Below are 19033 nucleotides of genomic sequence, written 5' to 3'. Positions count from 1 at the left end.
CAAGTTGTTGTCCTTTCAACCTTAGTCGTGGAGGGTGCCGTTCAGCTTCAAGTTGTTGTCCTTTCAGTCTTAGTTGTGGACGGCGCAGCTCAGCTCCAGGTCCAGTTTCCGTTGCTAGTTGCAGGGGGTGCATCCCACCATTCCTTGCGGGAGTCGAACCAGCAAGCTTGTGGTTGAGAGGACGCACTCCAACCAACTGAGCCATCTGGGAGCTCAGCGGCAGCTCAGCTCAAGATGCCATGTTCAATCTTAGTTGCAGGGGGCAGAGCCCACCATCCCTTGCAAGACTCGAGGAATCGAACTGACAACCTTGTGGTTGAGAGGATGCGCTCCAACCAACTGAGCCATCCGGGAGGCAGCTCAGCTCAAGGTGCCCTGTTCAATCTTAGTTGCAGAGGGCGGAGCCCACCATCCCTTGCGAGACTCGAGGAATTGAACTGGCAATCTTGTGGTTGAGAGCCCACTGGCCCAAGTGGGAATCGAACCGGCAGCATTCGGCGTTAGGAGCACGGAGCTCCAACTGCCTGAGCCATGGGGCCAGCCCCGGTCGTAACTGTTTTTAAAATGTATAGGAAAAATCCTAGAGGAAAATACACCAAAATGTCAACTTTAGACAGTGAGGCTCTGGGTGATTTCTGTTACTTCTTTCTTGTGTTCTGATTTTTTCTAGGTTTTTTTTTTTATAATGAGCATATGTCACATTTGTAATTTATGTACCATATTACTTTGTTACTTTTAGAGAAAGTATTAAAAATACACTCCTGTTCTATGTAATTGAATTACTTAAGTATTATTTTCCCCCTATAATACTTGTATGTACATATACGGTCCTCATTTTTATAGACTGCATATACTTTATCTCCATTCATAGGAAAATTGAGTTGGAGAGGCTTGCAAAGCCCCCAGACCCCACTGCTTACTTTGAGCAGAGTTATCTTCCAGTGTGTCTTACTTCAAGAACTATAACCCTTGAGAGGTCAGAATGCATTTGGGGGATTATAAGCACTCTAGGAAAGGAGGATGTTTCCCTCTCCCAGCTTGCCCCACTCTAGCCCACTCATAATCTAGAACTTTCGATCTGTTAGCTCTGTTGCCGCATCTTGCGTTTCAGTGTGGAAGGTGCGGCTTCTGCAGGTCATCTGAGGGATGCACAGTGACTGTTCTCCTTGCAGGTGCGGGCGCCACTGCGGGGGTTTCTGCCAACTTCCCCAGCACCTCTGGCAGCAGCACACTCTCTCCTTTCCAGCACGCCCATAAAGGTAGGGAGGGTGCTCAGGTATCGATCTTCTGGAGGTAACCACCTAGACATAAGAGGGGGATTGGGTGAGAGTGGAGAGGAAATAATTATCAGAAATGACTGCGGAGCTCTTCCCCAATTCAAATCACCTCCCTAATGTGAGTCAATCACACTCGACTCCCCCAAGTTGCTGGCAGTTAGTAATTATCTCTGCAAGGAGTGGAACTGATGGCTCCATGGGTGCCCTGGGCCCATTAGAACATATTGGTAGGGAAGGCACATTCTAAGGGCGGCAGGGGTGGTGCTCAGGGCACCAGCGGTGAGGGCAGGAGGGGCACCACCCCTGGGCTTTGGCTGGGCCTCATGTCAACGCAATTGTGTTGCTGGCTTTCATATAAACCTGATCACAACACTTTAATGTCCATTTCCAATAAGTACATTTTACCCCCAAATCCCTTCAGGATGGAAGGATGGAAGAGGGCCCCCAAGCTCCACAGTTTCTCTCCGGACAAGACCTAGCACCGTCTCATTGCTTCTGTTGTTTAAGCACATGTAAGGCCCGGGTGCTCAGTGAGGCTTAGGGTGCTGCAGAATCCCATGGTGCACTCGGCACACACACCAGGTCTCCAGCGCAGTAGAGCCAGGGGCAAGCACCCCAGGAACAACTGAGCAAACCCAAACCCTGGCGTTCTGGAGAAGTCTGCATTTGCCTCCATTGAGACCCACATGGGGAGCTCCTGGGCAGTCCTGATGGGACAGACAAAGCAAACTTATGGGGCTGGGTTCTCAGACTAAGCAAGCATTTCGGATTCTGAGGGTTCCCTGGAAGTGTCCCAGTGGCAGAGCCATTGTTTACGGGGCCCCTGGTCTTGGAGGAGAAAGGGCGCTGCCTGATGGATGGCTTCCTGCAGGGATTCTTGAGTCCTAAGTCCCTGCCTTCTCTCCCCGACGTCAGCAGAGCTGTCCGGCCAAGGACACCTGGCTACGGCCTTGATCATCGCCATGTCCACCATCTTCATCATGGCCATCGCCATTGTCCTCATCATCATGTTCTACATCATGAAGACAAAGCCTTCGGCCCCAGGTACCTGCCCCACACCCCCACCCATCCCCCGGGACCGCTCTGTCAGCCTGCCCAGGCAGTGAGCCTGGCTGCTGCTCACACCCTTCTGTCTCTCCAACCAGCCTGCTGCACCAGCCACTCAGTGAAGAGTGTGGAAGCCCAAGTGAGCAAGGAAGAGGAGAAGAAAGAGGCCCAAGGTCTGCAAACACAGTCCCCATGAGCGTCGTGTCTGTCTCCAGGGTCTAGATTTTCTGCCCCTCTTGCCGCTGCACCCACGCCTTGACCCCCTATGTTCTCATGCCACGTAGAACAGGAGTCGCAGGAAGAGGTGTCGGTGAACCCACCTTGTGCGTAATCCTTAGGGCAGTGTGGCTGAGTCACCAGGCAGGTCTGCTGAAGAGGCAGTGAGCAGGGCAAGGACAAGCTCAGAGCTGGAGCCGACTGTAACTCCTCCTTCCCCCAATCTTCCTATTTACCTATAGACAGTGTGGTGATTTTCTCTGAGAAGGACGAATTTGAGAAGCTGACGGCAGCTCCGGCAAAGACTGCCAAGAGGTAAGTGAAGCTGAGGCAGCCCCCAGTTCCAGGCTGAAGTCAGGGGGTCCTCGGGGGTCCTGAGTAGGGAGGGGAGCTGGCCATGCCAGGCGAGACATGCACTGTGAGCCGGCCTAGAGGCGGGGCTCCAGGGCTCCAGGGACCAGTGAGGCAGCCCCAGGCAGCACAGGCTTTAGCCTCGCTGTTCCCCTGCAGCAGGAGCCAGGCAGTGATAGGGCAGGCACTTCACACCTGCCTGCTGCTCTGGGTCGCCCTCCTCCCTTCCTCCAGGGCCAGATGCCCCAGGCCTTCCTCTTCAACTCTACCTTCCTCATGCAGACCCCAAAGCTTCCGAATGCCCCCACCACTCCAGGAGCCTGGTTACTATTAGTGTTGCTACCGCCAATACAAATACCGACAGCACAGCGCTAACACTGGAGTGGATCCCCACAACACTGTAACAGTGAGGTGATGATGGCTACAGAGAGTGCTATTACCCACCAGGAGTGAGTGTGTCACCGCCATAAGCCCTATGAGCAAGGTGCTAACATTATCCACACTCGTAGGAAGCCGAGGTTTGGAAGCTGTCACGTGCCTATGGTCACACAGTCCGTGAGTGGCAGGGCTGGGGGCAGATTCCAGGCCATCGGGCTCCAGTCTATGTTCCACAGGCTTTGGACCAACCACTAACGCTTAGTGAAATAAGGTTTCTCAAGGAAGAGGTTTGACACGTGAAATCTTTACTGTATTTACCACACACACACACTGGATTGCGGAATCAGCCCTGGCTGTAACATCTAAGGTGGATGGAAGTACACTTTGTATTGGTGACATGAGAGGTCACCAAACTGGTTACAGGAAGAGCAAAGGTTAAATCCCTCCTCTCCCAACCCCCAGCCTTTGACCTTTCCAGGGTATATGAACTCTTGCAAAGCCTTGCATTTTAGGAATGATAACGAATCCAGACGTCTGTGAAGAGCTTTGGTGTTTATAAAGCACTACCAAACTGATTATCTCATTTGGAAAACTCAACATTCCTGACACAAGGGCAGGAAGCAAACTTAAAGCATGAAATCTTTGCATACTGGGAAAGAAAAGCAGATTTTGTGTGCTCCTCTAGGCAGGCCCTCAGAGAATGGTTTTTGATAAGTGCCTCTGAGTCCAACGATTCCTTTTTCAAAACCCAAGGAATTTGTGGTCTGCCCTTCCAGCCTTTTGTCATTCCCAAGAGGAAGGGGATAAAAAAGAGCACTTAAAAGGACAGAGACACATCCTATGGCTTAAGTTTCCTCTAAAGACTGAGGAGATATTTGGGGACCCTACTTGGAAAACTATAGCTTATTATATACAAGTGTTAAGTAGAAATTAGCACTCGAAAATTGTGTTTTAGAAGGCAAAGCACTGAGCTTTCATTCCCTCCGCCTGCTCTCGGGTCTTAGGGAAAGGACCTGGGGCAACTCGGTGGTCTGGGGACAGCAGTGCTTTTCTACCTTGCCTACTCTCAAGGACAGTGGCAGGCCAGCCAACTGCCATGACGCCTGAAACCTCGTGGGTTTTACCCACGGTTTTTGTTTTCTTTGTATCATCCTGTCTCTAGGGTTATGTTTGACTGTGGGCTTCATTGCTATAACCCAGTTACTAGCAAATATAATTCCTTATAATTCTTCAGCCAAACCACAGGAAACAAGCAGGATGTTGACAAAAAAGAATGTTGTTTTCCATGTTTGGAATGATTTTGAGAGTTTGAGCTTCAACCCACACGTGCCCAGGGCTGTGGGCCTGGGCAGTGAGCAGTGGTGTGACGTGAGCCCACTGCCTTCCTGTGCGATTTCCCGAAGCCCTTCACTGGGCTTGCTGTGGCCCCCACCTCACGGCACACACATCTCAGCTAGGTCACCCTCTAGTCGAGAGGGGATCCCCCTGCTCTGGTGTGTTCAGCTTTGTTTTTGTTACTCCAGGGAGCTGGCACAGATTCGTACTGGCACATCCACTTGTTTGCTACGTGAACATACAAGGTTGAACTTGGTGTTTCTCTGGATGAAATAATAGGAAGCTGTAACACAGTCAAGAACCCTTTCCTGAACTGGGTGGGGTGGAGGGATGAGCAGACGCCATCCCCACAGCCCTGAGGCACGCCCAGGGCCTCTCCGCTCACACAGCACCTGTGGGCCACCCTACATCCAACTTCCTTACCTGGAAAGGAGCGGAGAGCAGGCAGGCTGTGTCTTTCTCATCTCACATCCTGCGCCTTATGCCCACAAGCTGCTTAGTAAAAGCTTGAGGAACAGTCACCACATCCCAACTGCCCCCACCACTGGGAGGCCAAGTCCTCACTGCACCATCCCAGGCACCGTTAACGAACCCCGTTCTTGTTTCCACAGTGAGAACGACGCCTCGTCTGAGAACGAGCAGCTGCTGAGTCGGAGCATGGACAGTGACGAGGAGCCCGCCACTGACAAGCAGGGCTCTCCGGAGCTGTGCTTGCTGTCGCTGGTCCACCTGGCCAGGGAGAAGCCAGCCACCACCACCAAGGCGGCCGGGGTGAGGCTCTGGCAGCCCCTTCACACACCTTCTGATTTACTGGTGCGGTGGGGAAATGCACCAAAAGACACGACCTCCCTGTTGAAAAAGCTTTGCTGTGTGGCACAGCAGTACTCCCACCAGCCCAAGCCAGGAAACCTAGATGGAATGGCAGGTTTAAAGCAAGATATTTTTAAAACGGAAAACGTCTTTGTCTTATTGTATAGCTTTATAGAAGAAAATGAAAAATAATAAGCAAAGACATACAAGTTAAAATTGCTTGGAATGCCACAGGACAGAAATATTTAACTATTATATGTCTGGTTATAAACATGCCGGCATATATCCAACTAGACGTACAATAGTTACATTAACAGTTAAATATAACTATATAGTTATCTATACATAGCTATGGAGTACATAGCTATGTATAGATATAGTATATATGTCTCATGTAAAAACGCTCCACATGGTCTGTCACCTGAAGCAGGCCACCGTGGAACCCGCTATGGCAGGACGTGTGGGCAAAGGTGCACGTGGCCCTGCCCCTGGCTCCCTGAGAGTCCATCTAGCATGTGGTCCATGGGAGCCTGATCCAAGCATCACGTCAGCCTGGTTTGCTAGGCAGTGCTGCTCATGGTAAAAGTGTCCTGAATCGAGAGGCTGGAGCAGGCCCGGGTCCTGACAGGGATATCATCCCCTGGGCTGCCCAGGTCAGTGACTTCTGCAGTGGGGTCTGCCCCTTGCAGGTCCCTGGAGGCCTGTGGAGTTGTTACGAGAGATACTGGCTCCAGTGGGGCGTGGGACCTTTCAGCCAGGGCCGCTTCTGCTCCTGTACATCATGGGCCCCATCTCCTGGCTGCCCGCCGGCAAGCTGGGGTCCCCGACATTCATCCTTCCAGATAGACCGATGCCAGGTGTGGCCTCAGGTTGTCTTCTGCGTCCGAATGTCCGGTGGGGCCTAAGAAGCAGCCCCGCCCCACCACTGGCATTAAAGGTGCTGGAGTTGGAGAACCCAAAGAAAGGCTTCTTCTCTGAATTACGGATAAGATGTTTATACAAGGACTTGATTCAACATTTCTGACTGGAAATCAGGGGAGAGCAGTTATCTGCCGACACTGAGCTGGAGGACTCGGTTCTGTGCTCGCCACCATTTTTGCCCCTTTCTGAAAATTTATATTCTCTTTACTTTTTTGATAGATTCAAAGTCGAAGGAAAAAGATACTGGATGTGTATGCCAATGTGTGCGGAGTCGTTGAAGGTGAGCATACAAGAACTCCTCCGGGGACACTTACCCCAGGCTTGGCCCCGACGGTTGACAGGGACAACAGGCTCTAACAGGAGCCCCGATGTTCCTGGGAGGGGACTGCGGAAAGCTGCCCATCCCACCGGTCATGTCCCTCGTGGGAACGCCGGCTGATCCGACTCCAGGGGGAGGGACAAGGAATTTGGCTCCAGACTATGTTAACACATTTCCCCAGCATGTGCTATTGCCCTTCCCTCACAGACAAGGAGCCAACATCCACCCCCGTTACTCGCTTTAGGGACATGTGGCGTCAGGACACCGGGTGCTCGAGAGAACAGGGGTGGAATGAGCTAGGTGTCCTCCCATGCCCCCCACGTGCGCTCTCTCCATTGGTGTTTTCGTCTTCAAAATCTTTGGCAATCAGTCACTTACCCAGTAAGAGCTGTCCTCCCCCGTCCCTTCTAGCAGTCTGTGAGGGGAGACGATCTCCCCTCATAGAGATGTCTCCTGAGCAAGCTGAGCCCGCCTGCTTCGACTTCTGCAGTTGGCGTATGGGCAGGGAAGAGGCAATAGGACTGGGTTTATATTCTGACTGTATTTCTATCTGAAACCAGAATCCACACTCCCAATTTCTTCCAAATCCAGTCTCTAAGTTACCTTCTTATTCACCCAGGAGATAGAAATCCTCATCACTGAGGTTAGGGAATTTTCCCCGGCTTCTTCGGGACACTTGGTTCTATCCTGCCGACTCCCTCCATGGTCTTTCCCGACTGGCCCGGGCAGCAGGGATGCAGCCTGGTGCCCTCTCATTTCTTCACTTGGGCTGAACCCTGAACACTGAGCCTGGGCCAGACTGGTTGGTTGGGCGCTGTGTTGGCCAGAAACAACTACTGAGGGTGAGTTCAGCGGGCCAAGAATTCTACTCGGCTGCCTGTCGAAATGTGGCATTTCTCCACAAATACTCATGCCCCAGGGTCAGCCTGTCTGCTCAAGCCTGCATGGCTGGGAGCCTTCAGCCGCCCAGTGGAGGATGGTCTGGGAAAGCATTCTATCCATTCTATCCTCGTAAGCTCTTCTTTGCTCTAAAAGCTATCTTGGTTTTAAGAGCCCATGCCCCAGGATAGTGGTTTTCCGAATTAATTTTAGGAAAGAGGAAGCTCTCCAGTGATATGGGGAGTGTGAAGAGCTTGAAGCCCCTGCACTCAGTCACCCTCTCACGTGCCTCACAATCCCAAGGTGCCACTCACACAGCTGAGGCTGAGAACCGTAGACCAGCAGCGCCCAGCCCTGGGTGAACATTAGTGACTTGGAGAGTCAGTCTTACACTATCTCCCTCTGCCCGCCCACCTGCCCCGAGATCCTGACGTAATTAGTCTGCGGTGAGTCCCAGGCATCAATGTCTTCATTGCGTTTTTAATTAAACTTCATTTTGAGATTATTGCAGATTAACATGCAGTGGTAAGAGATGATACAGAGAGGTCCTGCAATACCCTTTACCCAGTTTCTCCCAATGGTTAACGTCTTGCCAGACCATCCCTAAAAGTCACACCGTGATACTGACATGGATACAGTGAAGACAGAGCCCATGCCATCACCAGAAGGACCCCTCTGGTTGCCCTTGTATGGCCACATCCACTTCCTACCCACTCCACCCCCTCCTTAGCCGCTGGCAACTACTAATCTCTTCTTCATTTCTGTATTTTGTCATTTCAAGAATGTTATGTAAGTGGAAACATGCACTATTGTAACCTCTTGCAAAGGGCTTTTCCCATTCAGCCTAAGTTACTGGAGATTCATCAAGATTGTTGCACGTAATAGTTTGATTCTTTTTATTCCTAAGTAGTAGCCCATGTTAAGGATGTACCACAATTCGCTTAATCATTCATCTATTTAAGAACATCTTGATTGTTTCCAGTTTTGGACCATTATGAACAAAGCCGCTATAAATATTCATGTATAGGTTTTTATATGAACATAAGTCGTCATTTCTGTGGAATAAATGCCCAGTGGTGCAATTGTTAGGTCCTATGGTAGTTGCATGTTTTTTAAAAAAAACTGCCAAATTGTTTTCCAAAATAGCTGTACCATTTATATTCTCACCAGCAATGTATAAGTAAGTGATCCAGTTTTTCCACATCCTTGCCAGCATTTGGTGGTGTTACTATTTTTCATTTCAGTCATTCTGCTGGGTGTGTTTGATATCTCATTATGGTTTTAATTTGCATTTCCCTAATGTTTGAACATCTGTTGATGGGCTTATTTGCCATCTGTATGTCCTCTTCAGGGAAATGCTTCTTTATGTCTTCTGCCCATTTTCCAATTAGATTATGTGATTTTTTTTTTATTTTTTTTTTTTGCTGTTGAATTTTTTTAATGCACTCGAGATGCGAAACCTTTGATGGATATGTGGTTTGTAAATATTTTCTCCACTTTGTAGCTTGTCCTTTCATTCTCTTAACAGGGTCTTTCAGAGAGCAAAGTTTTAAATTTTGATGAGTTATATTTATCATTTTCCTTTCATAGATTGTTTTTGGTATCAAGACTGAGATCTCTTTGCCTAGCCCTACATCCCAATTATTTTCTTCTATGGGTTTTTTCTAAAAGTTTTAATTTTATATTTTGCACTTGAGTCCATAATCAATTGGAGTTAATTTTTACATAATATAGAGACTTGAGGTTCATTTTCTTGCCTATAGATATCCAATTGTTCCTGCACCATTTGTTGAAAAGGATATCTTTCCTCCATTGAATTGCTCTTGCACCTTTGTCAAAAATTAACTTGGACATATTTGTGTGGGTCGATTTTCTGGGTTCTCTGTTCTGTTACATTGATCTGTATGTCCATCCCTCTGCCAAAATCATATAGTCTTGATTCCCATAGCTATGTAATATCTTGATATTACAGTGATTGCTCCTACTTTATTCTTTTTTTCAAAATTATTTCAGCTATTTTAGTTCCTTTGCCTTTACACATAAAGTTTAGAATAATTGTCTCTATATCTATAAAATATCTTGCTAGGATTTTGATGGGAATTTCAGCAAACCTGTATACCAAGTTTGGGAGATTTGACATTTATACTATCTTGAATCTTCTAATCCATGAAAATGGTATGTCTCTTCGTTTATTTAGATTTTCTTTTATTTCTTTCACCAGCATTATGTAGTTTGCAGAATACAAGTCCTGTATATATTTTGCTAGATTTACACCTAAGTATTTTATTTATTTTTTGAATGATTGTAAATAACATTTTACTTTAATTTCAGTCTCTATGTTTTAATTGCTAGTATATGGAAATACAGTTGTTTTTTGTATGCTTATCTTGTATCCTGTGACCTTGCTGAAGTCACTTATAAGGTTTGAGAGTTTACTTTTAGATTCCTTGAGATAATCACATAGATAAGCACATCTGCAGATGGGGACAGTTTGATTTCTTTTTTCCCAACATGTATGTCTTTCCTTGCCTCATTGTACTGCCTATAACTTCAGCACTATGTTGAATAAGAGTGATGAGAGCAGAAATTCTTGTCTTGTTCCTGATCTTGAAGGGAAAGCATTCAGTTTTTCACCAGTAAAGGTAATGACAGCTCTAGGTTTTTCATAAGTGATTTACATTAATTTTGTGGATAACATTAATTTTTAAATATTGAACCAGCCTTGCATTCCTGGAATAAAGCCCACCTGTCATGCATATAATTCTTTTACTATATTGTTGAAATCTATTGGCTAATATTTTGTTAAGGATTTTGCATCTATATTCATGAAGGATATTGGTCTGCAGTGTTCTTTTTTTACACTTTCTTTATCTGGTTTTGGTATCAAGCTAATACTAGCTTCACAAAATAAGCTGGAGAGTGTTTCCTCCTTTTCTATTTTCCAGATTTTATGTAGAATTGGTGCTAATTCTTTGAATATTTGGTAGATTTCTCCAGTGGAACTTTGTGGGCCTGTAGATTTTTCTTGGGGGTGTCGATGTGGGGAGAGGTGATTTTTTAAACTACAATTCCATTACTTTAATCGTGATGAGGCTTTCAAATCATCTATTTCATATTGGGTGAGTTGTGGTAGTTTATGCTTTTGAGGAATTGTTCTGTTTCATCTAAGTTTTCAAATTTATGTCTATAGAATTGCTTGTAGTATTCCCTTATTATCTTTCTGATGTCTGTGGAGTCTGTTATCATATCCCCTTCTTAACTGCTTGATATTGGTAACTTGTGTCTTATTTATTTATTTATTTATTTTTTATTTTTTACCAATCTTACTAGAGATGTCTCCATTTTATTCGTTTTTTCAAAGAACTGGCTCTTTTCATGTTTATCTCTATTGTTTTCCTTTTTTCGATTTCATTGATTAGTGCTCTTATCTTTATTATATCATTCCTTCTGTTTACTTCAGGTTTATTTTGCTAATCTTTTTCTAGGTGCTTGAGATGGGAGCTTAGATGATTGACTTGAGACTTTTCTTCTTTTGTAATATATGTATTTGTGATATAAATATCCTCTGAGTATTGCTTTAGGTGTGTCCTGCATATTTTGATATGTTGTATTTTTTATTTTGTTTCATTTTAAAACTTTCTTTTGAGATTTTTTCTTTGACCCATCCATGGATTATTTATAAATGTGTTGGTTAGTCCTCATACCATATCAAATGCATCAACTGTGTTGCAAGACAGAGGCCTCCTGAATAGTGGAGCTCCCAGAATGCAGTGGGAGATCAGCACTGTGGAGTTATTCCCAGTGCTAGTGGCTCTCCTCACAGAGGGAAGCAGGATATAGAGCAGGAAGTGACTGCCAGAGACTTTTCCTTCCCTGGGAAACACCAACAGCATTTGGTTCCAGAACTTCCCAGAAAGTGGAATCTTTCCTCCCTCTGTCCCCACATACAAACCAATTTTCTTAGAAAGGAAAGTCAAGGAAGCTGGCAGGAACCTAACAATGTTTCTCCATTTGAAAAATAAACCATGTCTTTAAATGCATTAACTCCATGGGGAAATAAATGTAATAAACCAAATTCAATCCCTGCCCTTCCCTACCAAAAAAGTGTGTTTAGTTTCCATGTGTGTGAAGATTTTTCTGTTGTCTTTCTGTTATTGATTTATAGTTTAATTCCATTGTGGTAGGAGAATGCACTCTGTACACAATTTCAATTCTTTTAAATCCTTTTGTTAAGGTATAAGGCATTCACTTGAAAAGATTTTGTATTCTGTTATTGTTGGGTACAGTGTTCTATAAATGTTGATTGGATTCTGTTGGTTGATGGTGTTGTAGAGTTCTGTATTCTTGCTGATCTCCTTCTAATTGTTCTATCGTTACTGAGGGAGAGGTGTCGAAGTCTCCAACTATAATTGTGGATTTGTCTAGTTCTCCTTTCAGTTCTGTAAGTTTTTAATTTCACATATTTTAGAGCTCTGTTGATTGATGAATACACGTTTAAGATTGCTATGTCTTCTTAGTGAATTGACCCTTTTATCATTATATAATGTCCCTCTCTGTCTCTGGTAATTTCTTTTGTTCTGAAGTCTACTTTATCTGATGTAATAGCCACTTCTGTTTTCCTTTTATTGATTTTTACATGATATTTCTTTTTCCATTCTTTTACTTTCAACCTGCCCATATTGATGTTTTTTGAGTGATGCATTTGATGTGTTTTGGGTGCAACTTTTTCCATAACTATTTTAGTAGTATTCTAGGTATTATATTATATATACATAACTTATCACAGTCTACTGGTGTCATTATTTTTCTAGCTTGACTGAAGTATACAAACCTTACCTCCATTTATGTCTTTCCTGTTTATAACTGTCTCATCTAGTTCCTCTACATATATTTAGAACTACATCAGTTGCTTCAACTGACCATCATAATTCAGAAAACTTGAAAAGAAATCTTATTGTATTTCCCCAAATTTTGCTTACTGTGTTCATTTCTGATGCTACAAGGTTTATTCTTTTATCATTTCCTTTTTGTTTAGAGATTTCCTTTAGTAATTCTTTTAGGGTAGTTTTGCTAGTGACAAATTCTCTTAGTTTTTCTTCATCTTAAGAATGTCATGATTTCCTCTTCATTCCTGAAAGACAGATATTTTCACTGGGTACAGGATACTGGGTTGACAGTTCTTTTCTTTCAATACTGGAAAACACTGTGCTACTTCCCTCTGGCCTCCAGGTTTCTGATCATAAATCCGCTGCCATTCTAATTGTTTTTCTCCTATAGGTAAGGTGTTGTTTTTCTCCAGCTGCATTTCAGACTTTATCATCCTTAGTTTTCAGAAGTTTGTTAATAAATAATGTGGCTTGATAATAACTTTCTTTGGGTTTCTGCTGTTAGGAGTTTTCTCAACTTCTTGAATCTGTAGGCTTTTGTTGCTTTCCAAGTCTGGAAGTTTTCAGTCATTATTTCTTTTTTCAGCCCCACTTTCTTTCTCCTCTCCTTCTAGGACTCCATGTAACAAATGTGAAATCTTTTGTTATAGCCTCACAAGTCCCATAGGCTCTGTGTTTTTCAGTTTGTTTCTATCTCTGTTGTTCAGATTTCAGTAATTTCTATTCTACTATCCTGCTCACCAATTCTTTCTTCTGTCTTTATTCTGCCATTGAGCATATCTACTGAGTTTTTAATCTTGATTATATTTTTTGGTTCTAACATTTCCATTTGGTTCTTCTTTATATTTTCTATCTCTTGCTAAAGCTTTTTTTTTAAACTTTGTTTCAAGCATGTTCGCAATTACTGTTGAACCATTTTTATCATGGTTGCTTTAAAATCTTTGTCAGATCATTTTAACATCTCTGTTATCTCAGTGTTAGCATCTATTGATTCTCTTTTTTCATTTATTTGAGATCTTCCTGGTTCTTCATATGATGAGTGAGTTTCTATTAAAACCCTGGATAGTTTTATGTCACATTATGAGACTCTGGATCTTATTTAAACCTTCTGTTGTACCTAGTTTCATATGATACCTCTTATGTCAGGGGAAGCAGGTGCCTCCTTGTCACTGCCAGGTGGAGGTAGATGTTCAAGTTCCCACTCAGCCTTCAGCGACACCCAAGTGTCACTCCTTTTTATTGGTGGTTGAGAGGTGGGAATCTGTTTCTCCAGGTAGTCTCCACTGACTCCATGGAGGTGGGGAGGCTTATTACCAGCTGATGATAAGAAAGTCCAGGCTCCCTACTTGGCCTTCCCTGACACTACCCTGGTGCAATGTTACAGCCTATGAGGGCGGACACCAAGGCTCCCCATCCAGCTTTTGCTGGCCTTGGTGGGATTGGGACCACAGTTTTTCTGTGGTATTCAGCTGTAATAAGCCAGTTGCTGTCTAAATGTTTTCTTCTTATTAAGCTTCTCTTTTCCCACTGCTTTAGCTAGGAAAAGAGAGAGCAGGCTTCTGTTGGGCTATATGTGTTATTGTTTGTGTCTGGATTACTGGACCCTTCAGCTCCATGTTTTGGATGATGCAGCAAAAGAAAACCCAAGGAACTCATCACTGTATCATTGCTCCAGTCCCGAGGTCCCTAGCAGTCTTTCTTTTCCTGCACTTTCCAGAGTTTTCTTATGTTTGCTTTATACATAGTGTCCAGGGGTTTTAGTTCTACTTATTAGGAGGAATAGGGAAAATCATGTCTATTCCATCTTCCAGAAGTGGAAATACATCAGTTTTTTTAAAATGTTCCTGGCGAGTCTTACGTAGAGTGAGGTCTGAGAACCAGTGACTTGGCTCAGATAACACCAACTTTGGGTTGTCTTTGAGAGCACCTTTCATAAAGGTGACTACTGTCCCAATAAAGGGACATGGTACTGCCCCGTGACCTTCTCAGCCCAGCTCCAAGTAAGGCAGGGTTATTCTACTAAGGATAGGCTGTACTGAAGGCTTTGGTGACTGCTGAAAATGGTCTTGAGGGGATTACAATAACAGTCAAAATGGAGTTTATTTTCCTAGGAGGAGAAAAGGTATTATTGGGATTAGAGTTCGTGGAGAGACTTCTCCTATGGCTGCCAAAGTCCTAGGCATTGTTCGCCTTAACCTATGCATTTATTTTGTATGATTTTCTGCATCAGTGTTTTTTTATTTTACAATTTTTTTAAAAAAGTTTTAAAAATATTTTTTGTAGTGTTGGGCTTCTGTTGACTGCCATTTGCAATGCCTAACTGTGCCCCTTAATCTCCACAGGTCTCAGCCCCACGGAGCTGCCATTTGATTGTCTTGAGAAGACGAGCCGAATGCTCAGCTCCACATATAACTCTGAGAAGGCCGTTGTGAAAACATGGCGTCACCTCGCCGAGAGTTTTGGACTAAAGAGGGATGAGATTGGGGGCATGACAGATGGCTTGCAGCTTTTTGACCGCATCAGCACAGCAGGCTACAGCATCCCAGAGCTGCTCACAAAACTGGTGCAAATAGAGCGGCTGGATGCTGTGGAGTCCTTGTGTGCAGACATACTAGAGTGGGCCGGGGTCGTGCCACCTGCCTCCCAGGTGCCCACTACATCCTGAAGAACATACCTGCGGACTGTCTTTCTCGGGACGCACAAAGGATCTAATGGGGGCTCTGGAACTTCAAGTGGTGCCAACAGACTACCAAGAATCAAGGCTTTTTCAGCTATGTCACCAGGGTATGCCTTAGGCTGTTCCAGGGAACAAGAGGAAATGAGGACTGTCTTCCAGTCTAACTAAAGACGAAAGATTAAAGCTAGGATATTCCCAGCTACCCACTGGCACCTCACCAGATGAAATGAATATGTATTCATCCAGCCAGCCCACCTGACATTATCTTATTCAAGGAACACTGTTGGGTATTCAAATGAACCAAACAATGTGGGGATGACAGAGGTGAAGAGTCTGGTCCCTGTTTAAGGAGTTTACAACCCAGTGAGAGATGGAAGGCATGTCCACAAACCACTTTGCTAGATGTCAAACAACCTGAATGAGGGGATTCTAAGGAAACGTAATAAAAGTTCTAAGAGAGGGAGATGGCTTCCCACTGAAGTGATGAAGGAGGCATCCTCGTGAAGAAATCAGCTCAAAAGTTTGGTAAAATGGCTACAAAATGCAGATACCCTACTCAATGTATTGTTTCAGGTTCAGCACAAGAGACTTCATTAGGATAACTTTACTTATTCTTGAGGCCTACAATTGCCATATTCCTACAACCCCTCTAGTCACTAATGGAAGAGCTCACTCTGTAGCCTGCCTTATGTCATGATTTGCAAGGCATATATTGGTCCAATCAAGTAGACCTGTGCTGTAGTCAATTTCATTTACAGTGTGAGTCTTAGACCTGGGAGCCCAATGGTTTTGTATTATACATGAATTGCCTTCCACTCTCATTCTCAGTCAGATTTGACCCTTTGGGGGCAGCCATGCTCAAAGGTCACAAGCCATTTAAATTACATGTCATGCTGTTTTTGCTTTAAAGAGAAATGAGTGGTCAGCTTTGCTGAGAGAGGGAAATGACTTCCTAAGAGCTCATCCATGCATAATTCTAAATTTCCAGAGTGTTTAAAACTTGTGGACGAGACCCATGGTATGAGGGTTTCAGAGTCTGTCCTTCTGAGCCAGTCAGGGAAAGTGGAGCCCCCTTTACAATAAGAGCCTTCTTGGGGTCCAGGAACCTGATTCTTGTTGTGCCAACTTGGGCCATTTTCTTCTCCCTCCCTAGGCCTCAGTTTATCCTCTGCAAATGAGAGGTTAGTTTGTGATTCTATCATCACAGGGAAAGTAAGGTTCAGGTGAGCAAAAAGAAAGTGGAGCTATAGGAAATGCCAGGCCTTCAAGGTGCTCTATGGAAGTCAATACAGTAAGTTGTCAAGGAAAATGGGAATGAAAACGGAAAAACTCGGACTTGGAGTTTTCACAGTAACTGCAATTTCTTGGCATACATTCAGAAATAAAGTTAATAAACTGACATGGTTCTTGGTAAATTCTCTTACTGCACCTACAATTGCCAAGAGCTTGGGAGCGCGGTAATAATGGCACCAGGGGTTAGTTTGGAGCGCACTGCTGAGCTCCCTAAGGACAGGTCTGCCTGTGATTCTTACTAAATTAAAATCAGCCTCTCACTAATAAAGCAATGTTAGTTTTTGTTTTTGTTTTTCAATTACAAGTCGTAGGACTGAGCAAATGCTTTGGGGGAAGAAATCAGTCGTATGTTTAAAGCCAACAAGCAATTTCCCACCAATGAATGTAGAACATACTGTGATGGGATCATAATTAGGTCCTGAATATTTAATTTCATCATTTACTATGTCTGTTTGCTGCTGTTTGTCAGAACTCATTTGGTATATCCTGTGAGTTACACATGCCACGACAAAACTTAATCACCTTTTTTAATTCCTCTTGAAACCTTGTGGTGCCCCTTTCCTCTGCTTTGTGATCATGAGGAGACTCTCCCCCTTGATTAGACTGCAAATGTCACCTGTGATGAGCATGCTGTTCCAGGATAAGAGCTTGCAACTTCTTCAGAACAACATTTTCAGAGAAGGAGCAGGGGTGGCTGTTCTCTGCCCCCTACCCTTGGGGGAGTGTCCCTAATTTTATGTTGTTAGAATTCTAGAGCCAGAGGTCCAGCCAGCATCAGACCACGTTTCATTGACTCTCAACCTGCCATTTTCAGTTAGACATTATAGACGTACACATTCCTTTGTCACTTACTTATTTGGAGACCAGGCCCAGCAACATTTACTCTAATAAGCTTTAGTCTACATATGGAATTCAAATCCATTGAGACCATAATGATTGTCACAGACCAAAGCTGGGACTCCAACCTGCCATTTTGTATGGAGACAGTCATTATTTTGCTCTACTTAAAAACAATTAGAAAACACCCCAGGCTAGAGCTGTGGCCCGTAGTCAATGAAGTCTTGTCAATTTTTTGTCTAATTCTGTATATATAACTTATTATATTTTACAGTTTCAATAAACAAACTAATAAAAAGGAGAACTACAGACTGCTACAATGTGAGTTCTTGGGGAGGGGAGGCAGGGAGCGGAGCAGGTTCTGGTTGTCCTGTTCCTGGTTTTTGCCCTGTGTGTGATGAGGCTGTAGGATTGGAACCAGCCAGATATGAATTGCCTAAAATGTTACGTCACTCAACAGAAGTGAGCGTTACAATGAGATCGTGTAAAAACCACTTGGGGCACTGCTTTCCAAGTTGCCATCATTAGTTTACAAGGCACTGATTCACTAAGCTACTGCTACCTATGTAACATACTGCCCCAGCATTCAGTGACTTAAACCAACAATCATTTGCTTATTATAGCTCAGAGGTCAGGAAGGGTCCTAGGCAACTAAGGCTGGGCTCAGCTGGGGTCTCTGCCTGCTGGGACATTGTAACTGGGGTAGCTCTGCTCCATTGTTGCTCCTCCTCCTCCTCCTCCTCCTCCTCCTCCTCCTCCCCCTCCCCCTCCCCCTCCCCCTCCCCTTCCCCCTCCCCCTCCCCTTCCCCCTCCCCCTCCTCCTCCTCCTCCTCCCAGTCATCTAGCCAGGGGCGCCTTCATGGCAATGACAGAAGCACCGAAATGAGCACAGTCACAGGAAGTTTCCTCAGGCCGAGGCTCAGAACTGGCATTCCATCACTTGTAGCTCATTCTGTTGGCCAAAGCGTCACAGGGCTAACCCAGAGTCAAGGGTAGGGAGATAGACCCCACCCTACCCGTATGAGGAACTGCAAAGTCACAGCGCGACAGGTGAAAGATTGGGACAGATAATGCAAACGTCCACAGGTATATGAGTTTTCTACGGCTGCTGTAACAAGTTACCCCAAACATAGTGGATCAAAGCCACACACACTTATGATCTTACCGTTCTGGAGATCAGAAGTCTTACAGTCAAGTTTTCAGCAGAGCTGTGTTCCTTGTGAAGACTTTAGAAGAAGAATCTGTTTTCTTGCCTTTCCGAACTTCTGGAGTCCATCCGTATTCCTTGGCTTGCAGCTCACTTCCATCTTCCAAGCCAGCAGTCACAGCGCTCCAACCTCTGCCTCTATCACCACGTCTCCTGGTCCTGCTTCACTCTTTCCCATATAAGGACCTTTGTGATTACACTGGGCACACCCAGGTCATCCAGGATCATCTTGCCATTTTAAGATCTTTAACTTAACCATCACTGCAAAATTCCTTTGCCATGTAAGTGACATATTCCCAGCTTCTGGGGATTAGGGGGTGGAAGTCTTTGAAGGGCCATTGTTGTGCCAACCACGCTAAGTATGTAAATGGTTGTGGAATATCACAATGTAACACCAGCAGAAGCACTGTCAAAGCATACTTTCCAGCTGGGTCTATTTTTGTGTGTGGCTAAAATGTAAAATAAGCAGGGGCTGCCCTCCTGCTGAGGACTGAGAGAAAGGATGGACAGACTGGTCTACAGGAGCTCAGCAACAAGAGCTTTACCGTCTGACTGGATGAGCCCTGCTTTCCTCCACCTCCAGCCTCAGAGCGGGTGTGG

The 19033-nt window shown here is 44.8% G+C and overlaps 1 protein-coding gene across 2 annotated transcripts in view; it reads left to right on the top strand.

Annotated features, from left to right (window-relative positions):
* EDAR (ectodysplasin A receptor) overlaps nucleotides 1-15731 on the top strand; it is a 65526-nt gene extending 49795 nt beyond the window's left edge. Inside the window, exons 6-12 of one of the 2 annotated variants that reach the window (XM_033124212.1) lie at nucleotides 1173-1259; nucleotides 2193-2321; nucleotides 2423-2497; nucleotides 2783-2855; nucleotides 5216-5375; nucleotides 6555-6615; nucleotides 14762-15731. In XM_033124212.1, the coding sequence (XP_032980103.1) occupies nucleotides 1173-1259; nucleotides 2193-2321; nucleotides 2423-2497; nucleotides 2783-2855; nucleotides 5216-5375; nucleotides 6555-6615; nucleotides 14762-15084 (908 nt within the window). In that variant the 3' untranslated portion in view covers nucleotides 15085-15731. The remainder of the gene's footprint in view (nucleotides 1-1172; nucleotides 1260-2192; nucleotides 2322-2422; nucleotides 2498-2782; nucleotides 2856-5215; nucleotides 5376-6554; nucleotides 6616-14761) is intronic. The other variant, XM_033124211.1, reaches the window with a different exon arrangement.
* Nucleotides 15732-19033: the final 3302 nt, after the last annotated feature.

The sequence above is a fragment of the Rhinolophus ferrumequinum genome, chromosome 13 (genome assembly GCF_004115265.2).
Source record: "Rhinolophus ferrumequinum isolate MPI-CBG mRhiFer1 chromosome 13, mRhiFer1_v1.p, whole genome shotgun sequence".
Lineage (NCBI taxonomy): Eukaryota > Metazoa > Chordata > Mammalia > Chiroptera > Rhinolophidae > Rhinolophus > Rhinolophus ferrumequinum.
Note: the sequence above shows the minus strand (reverse complement) of the source record. Positions and strands in the feature narration are given on the sequence as shown.